Source organism: Cryptomeria japonica, chromosome 3, assembly GCF_030272615.1.
Source record: "Cryptomeria japonica chromosome 3, Sugi_1.0, whole genome shotgun sequence".
NCBI lineage: Eukaryota > Viridiplantae > Streptophyta > Pinopsida > Cupressales > Cupressaceae > Cryptomeria > Cryptomeria japonica.
In genome coordinates this window covers 367,540,021-367,546,834 of record NC_081407.1, presented here as the reverse complement: position 1 = coordinate 367,546,834, position 6,814 = coordinate 367,540,021, and the positions used below count along the sequence as shown (strand labels likewise).

General features: G+C 37.6%; 1 protein-coding gene across 1 annotated transcript in view; it reads left to right on the top strand.

Moving 5' to 3' along the window:
• The first annotated feature begins 628 nt into the window (after positions 1-628).
• The window catches only part of LOC131053978 (uncharacterized), a 32,231-nt gene continuing 26,045 nt past the window's right edge, over positions 629-6,814 (top strand). Inside the window, exon 1 of the mRNA XM_057988545.2 lies at positions 629-1,370. Within this exon, the coding sequence (XP_057844528.2) occupies positions 921-1,370 (450 nt within the window). The 5' untranslated portion in view covers positions 629-920. The remainder of the gene's footprint in view (positions 1,371-6,814) is intronic.

Genomic DNA, 6,814 nt, shown 5'->3' with positions numbered 1-6,814 from the left:
CTGCCTAATATTAGGTTTCGGCTCAAAAATTCTAACTTTCCCGAGCGGCACCAAATTAGCCCTAGTTGCCGGAGATTGCTTTGAGGCTGTGTGTTTGAGCCTATCAATATTTAAAGATGTATCTCTATGATTACCCATCTTTTTCATAGTTTTTTTTCGAATGAAACACTTGCCAATTTCCGTCGGAGGGTAGCGACAGGGCTTCGGCATTTTTTACCCTAATTTCATCATTTATCCCAAAATCGCCCTCTCTAAAAACCGAATCCCTCCTTTCGTTTGACAACGTTATGTTTCTAGTAAGGATTTTCTTACATGGCGGACTGAAGACAGAGATGCTCCTCGGGCATGTGGCAAAAACCTGTCTGCACCCCCCCGCCGAAAACCTTGACAAATTCGCTGCGTGATGAATTCGCATTTTCACTAGATAATTTTAACTATATTTTTATTATAAATTTTTATTATTATTATCTTCCCTAACATTTTCAATTTAAATTTGATTCTGGCCTTGCTTTCAACGTTTTTAGGTTAAATGTTTAATAACAATGATATCGGCATAACTATTATATCTGCATAAAAGTTAGCTTTCAGTTAAATATATGTATGCTAGTTTAAAAACTTAGCACTATTCATCATCATAAAAATTTAAAGCGTTATAAGTACAAGCAGAAGTTTTATCGCGATTTAAAGGCATATTGCAGAAACCACGTCAATTCCCCGGCCAAGATAAAACTTGTCGACGCGCAGCAGGTGTTTGGCATTGTGTGGTATTCAGATCAGCAACAGCATCAGCGAACAGATAAATAATTCTGATTGGACATGCCGAATAAGTCAGATTTTTTACCTTACAGCTGCTTATGGCAGACTATATCCTAACATTTAAGCGGCTTAAACCCTAAACAACCACATTAAAGCAGTAAAAAATGGCCTCAAGGTTACTCTTCGTCAAAAGGTTGTCTCGTTGGGCCAAGGCAGCAGTAACAGCTTCGTCTTCGTCTTCTTCTTCTTCTTTTTTATCATCAGCCTCAATTTATTCTTCCAATGGGCTCTACATTGGAGCAAGGAGTCTGCATCCAGCAGCACCATTTACAAATCCTAGATGGAGTGAATTGAACCATTACAGTAGCTGCAATGGGAGGAGGAATATAACCCTTCTCGCGCTGAATGATTTGAGCGACAACAAAGGGTCGAGGAAGAAGAAGACGCGGAAGGGCAGGGGAATAGGGTCAGGGAAGGGGAAAACAGCAGGGAAAGGACATAAGGGGCAAAGGGCAAGAAAAGGTGTTAAGTTAGGCTTTGAAGGTGGCCAAACTCCTCTTCGAAGAAAGGTGCCAAAGCGAGGGTTTAAGAATCCCTTCACTCTTCACTTCCAGGCATGCCTCTCATCTCTTAATTTTTTCAAATAAAAATGTTCAAATATGCATGTTATTTACTTTGAAGATCATAAAAGTATATCTTGGGTTTGGCCCGGTCTGGAGCTTTTGGGATGTGATGCCATTCAGTTCTTCGATTTTTTTTGAATATATTATACAATATTTGTGATATGATAGATAAATCTATTTCCAGAAAAAAGGTCTAGTCAACCTTACAAATGTTTACATGGAATACTTCTTCCTAAAAAGCAGCCCTTTTTGTCTTCAGAGACAATGATTTTACATCGTTGCTGGTTCTCTTGGCGTTGATACACATGTAATGTTTCTTTTTGGGATTATACCTTATTTTGTCCAAAAATGACAATTTCAACAAATGCAATTCATCTACAAATAGGATTTCTATAATAAAATTACATAATTCTAATGCCAATTTAGAGAGAATCCTAATTTAGGTCTTATAAACAATATAAATTGACATCAAAGCATTTATATCAAGAAACTATGTATACAAATAATCTCTATTAAAATCGAGTATTCTAAAATCATTCATATCTGTTTCATATCTTATTTTCCATAGTCAACCTGTTAGGAATCCGATGGAAAAGCTTGATAGGATGACCAAGCCCAAGGGCACAAAATGAGCCTCCAAGTCATTCGGCCCTTTGGCCCACAACTATGGTGGGACCTTGAGTCCATCCATCTCGGGGCAGTGTGCTTGGTGAGGGAAGACTGGTAGTGCTGCATCTTCCTCTATTCTACATCGATTCCAAACATGATTGCTGATGAAAATCAGGTAATTAATTACTTATCCTATATTCTATATTAATTTATTTCTGCCGTATGTACTTGTGCCTTTTTATAATCTGGTTTATTTCAATTCCCACTTCATTTCTATTAATTAATGAATTTCTGCCTTACTCTTCAGATTTAATATTCTGAGTTTATTTTTGAATTCTTCTCCAATTCCAACTTGATTATTCCCTTTTCCATCCCCTGCTTTCCTAGCTTTATATCTTCCTTTAATGTCCCAAAAAGGGGACCTGTAAGAATCCCTAGCCAATCTGCTACTAAATTTTCAATTTTTCTGATTTGGCATTTTGTCAAATACTTGGTATGCAAGGTACAGAGCTTTGTTTTCTGAGTGTTTATGAATTTGTTATACTGAACAAGAGCTTCCAGTATAGTGCATAAATGGAGTTCAACTTCCCTAAACTGAAATTCCACTTTTCCTTTTGAAACGCTAATCCTTAATTAAATATGGTTTGGTTCACAGTCTCAGGATTTATCATATGACAGATGTAAATACAAGATTATTTCAAAACCATTCAGATTGAAAATATAACCAGAATAGCATAGTAATAACTTCTGACCTTCTACTAATGCTACCAAAAGTCGGATTGCATTCATTCACTATTAAAGATTTACATTGATATGTCCTTGGCATTGAAAGTTGCCGAACCTAGCTTATAGAATTCCTTTAATGTTCCAGAAATGTTATTACATTCACACTTGAATAATAGATAAGTTATGAACCACATACAGATTTAACACCCAATAGTTTGAAGGCAATAATCAATGATTCTTATTTTCAACAAATTCAGGAATACAGACTTTCAGCTTCAACAGACTTTCATCAATTCAATGATTCACTACTTATAATGATTGGCTGGTACTGACAGATAGGCATAGATCGATTATTGGTGTTGGGGGTCGCCATTGCGATATATCATATCGTTAAGCTGTCCCTTGATATGTCATGGCTCCCTCTCAAGTAGCTTCCGACTGGTCAAAATCCTTAGGCGTCTCAACCACAGAAAGGCCACGATATTGTTTTCTGCTGCATATGAGTTTTCCCGCTTCAATCTTTATCCCCCCTGTGCCTATTGGGAATTCGTAGATTGTATTCCCACCAAATATGAAAAGCTTGACGGCTTTATATTTTCTTCACGGTAAGCAAGTAGACACTTACACCGCTGTCTACCTTGGTTCTGTCCTCCGCGTCCTCAGATGCCCCTCAAAAGCCTCAACCATGACTCAGCAACCGAGTGTGCATATATGTATAAAAGTTTCACCTCAAAATTCACCGCTTCAAATTAATCCGCTAGTCTTTGGCCACATTCACCACAACCGTTGCAGATTGAATATGACCAGGAACACTTCGATATGCCAAACCCTAAATAATCTCTTTGAATCGACTCTTTTGCAATATAAAAGCTTACGACAAACATACTTTCTCCATAGAATCGATATTATTGAAATGGCAGGTCAAAACCGGATTCGTAATTGATCAAGCACATAGATAGCCAGTTCTCAATCATGTATAATTGTTTCCCTATGGAAGACAATATTGACCATCAATATCTGCTGAATGTAACAGACCCTAAACCTTACAAATTTGTCTCCAATGGAGACTTCAGAAATTTGGCACAAGTGTGAACTCGGTCGGGAATCCACTCCTTAGAAGAACCAGGGTTTTGTCCAGCCCTTCTGTCAATCTGCTGAAGGTTTGCGTCCTCAGAGATTCAGCTAATTTAAAGCATCAAACAAATTTATCAAATCCAAATCCATAAGCATGCTTAAAATGAAGCCCATGCTGCCTTTTACAAAAACTTCTCAAGAAGCTTCCAGAAGCCCTTTCATATTTCCCTCACTTTTATATGTAGTTTTAAAAATGGTAAATAATAATAATAAAGTGACTTTTATTTTATTATTTTTTGTTGACATAAAAAGTCAGTTTAATTGCTCTATTAAATAATTAAATTAAGTTGTCATTAAATTTGATATAATTTGACAACTTAAAACTTAATAATTTAATTGACTTTTTAATGTCTCAAAAAGGGGACATTACAGTCCTCCCTTCGTGGAGATTGCTTGCCCTCAAGCAATCTGTATCTGTATGCTGAATCTCAATTCCGGGATCCCATATCAACCACAGAAATGCTGGTCCACCAAAATGCTGTTCTACTTTGATGTCAATGCCAAGACACCTCAAATTGTGAAGCATTGCAATGGAATCCATGTGAAACAATACACCCAACCAATCAATACCTGGATCCCAAATATAGAACCTGCTGTATGAGATGAAGTAGTAATCTAATGCCAAGGAATCATCATCAGTCATCCAACCGTACATGTAGACCAACCAAAGGATGTGATAAGCAACTCTCACATATATAAAAATCAACATACTAGGCTACCATATACTGCTGTTATATCTTAGACCAGCAACAAATAAGATGGCAATGATGTCACCATACCAAAGCAAATGTAGAAGACTCATCTCATGAAGATTTCCTGTCAAGTAATTTTGTTTCCACATACTCCAATGCATACCCAAAGCTGATGTAGACCCAAACAATTGTGAAAATGTAGTGAACAGCCATGTAGGACAGTCACTTGTCTCTAAACAACCCATGCCATTTGGCTCAAATGCCAACCAATAAGGAGCTGTACAGTCACAAGAATTAGGTGCCAACATCAAATTTACAATGTAGATGCCATCACCAACACCCAAGGACAACTTATGAGTGGCTGGTCCACTAATAGTAACATCCATAGAATCATTATGTCCACCAACAATATTGTCAACATAAACAAAATTTTCAGTATTAGAAGGCTCTTGCTCATCATCAACTATGGAGTGATGTGTATCTCGAATTTGTTGCAGGGGAAACTTGGCTTGTTGGGCTATCAAATTAGCTTCCTTTGCCTTCTCAAGCCAACCCTCAACCATTACTTGGGACTGATTTATTGCTGTTGTTCCAAGGTGAACAAATTCAGTCCTCTTGGAGGATGCATCATCATAATAACCATGCCCAACATATGCATCTTGCATGCCATCATTTGAAGGCTCACCTTTACTAGTTTCTCCATGAATAGGAGTTGCAAGTTCATGTAAATGAAAGACTATAATGCTGCTGTCCTTAACTAGAGATTTATGACTGATTGTCCCCTTCCTTTCATTACCTTGGAAATCTTCAATGCAAGAACACACTTGCATGCACTTGGCAGCCCAAACTTGTAGCAGATCAAGTCTTGAAGCCATGACATCCTTATATTCAATCAAAGCAACATCATAAGAGTGAGGGATCACCATACAAATTGATTCACGTTCTTCATGTCCATTTCCAACTGCAGTTATAAAATCAGATTGTTGGTAAGTAGAAGTTGCCACCATTACCTCATGTTTATCTATCCTCTCATGAATGTCAACTGTGCTACATTTCTTGTCAACATGATCTAGCTTATATTCATGCTCATGTCTATTCGAAAGATTACTATCCCATCTAATCCATACCATCACCTCTATAACTGATATGTTTTCCATTACTAACCAAACCCAAGGTGTAGTATGTAAATCAAACCAAACATTATCAAAATGCAAGATTTTCTCAGTAAGCTATCTCTTAGTCTCCAAAATCAGCTCTTTAAGACAAAATGCTTCATATGATCTTAGGAATTGTCTTTCCATTGTAGATGATGGATGACTTACCAATTTGAAATCAATAGTGTTCCATTCCACACTAAGGGCTATAGCACTTGTGTCTGGTCCATCAAGTGTGCATCCAATGTTATCATGAAAACTCAATGGTGCAATATGTGACTCCTCAAGGCTGTTTTGTAATCAACATCCTTACCCTGCTTATGCTTCATCTCCATGTCATCGTTCCTTGGAAATAAGAGTGATTGAAGATAGGCTTCTCTTCGTTGTCTTGCTGGTTCTATAAGATTGCAGCATTTCTTGACCTCTTGTAAGTGCTGCCTTGCTTGGCCAGCTAATGACTTGGCTTCCCTTGCCCTCCTCAACCACTCATTACAAAATCAGACCTTTTACTAGATGCATCATCAACCAATGACTCATGTTCATCTTCCAAAACTTGAATGCCAACATTAGGTGACTCCATAACATTGTCTTCCCCATGATTATGGGCTGCATTACCTTGAGGACAAAGAGATATATCACTGCGGTTATAACAATCAGCACTGCTGTCATGCAATTGTGTCATGCCTTCAACTTTTACAAGCACCTCTTCATTGGGAACTTCATTCTCAACACTTGCACTTTGAGTGCTAGCACTTGTAGACTTTTCTTCATTTGTCATTCCATGAGTAAAAGCTGCAAACTCATGAGAATGAGAAGTAAACTGCTGCTGTCCCAAATCAGAATTTTGGCCTTCTCCTCTTTGCTTTCTTTGGAATCATCAAACAGCACCATTTTTTGAATTGACTCGTTTTCTTCCCAAGTGATTTAAGGTAGGAGAGTGACAAATGAATCTTCTTCAATTGATGACAAAGAGCTGCAAGGGATTTTCTTATGAAGCTCTTCAATCCATCCATCAACTTGTTCAACTTCTATACCTCTCGCATTGTCAATTTGCACCACCAAAGTGGCTGCTATTGCATCGTCATTTTCAGATAATTCCCCATCATACATACATGAACTT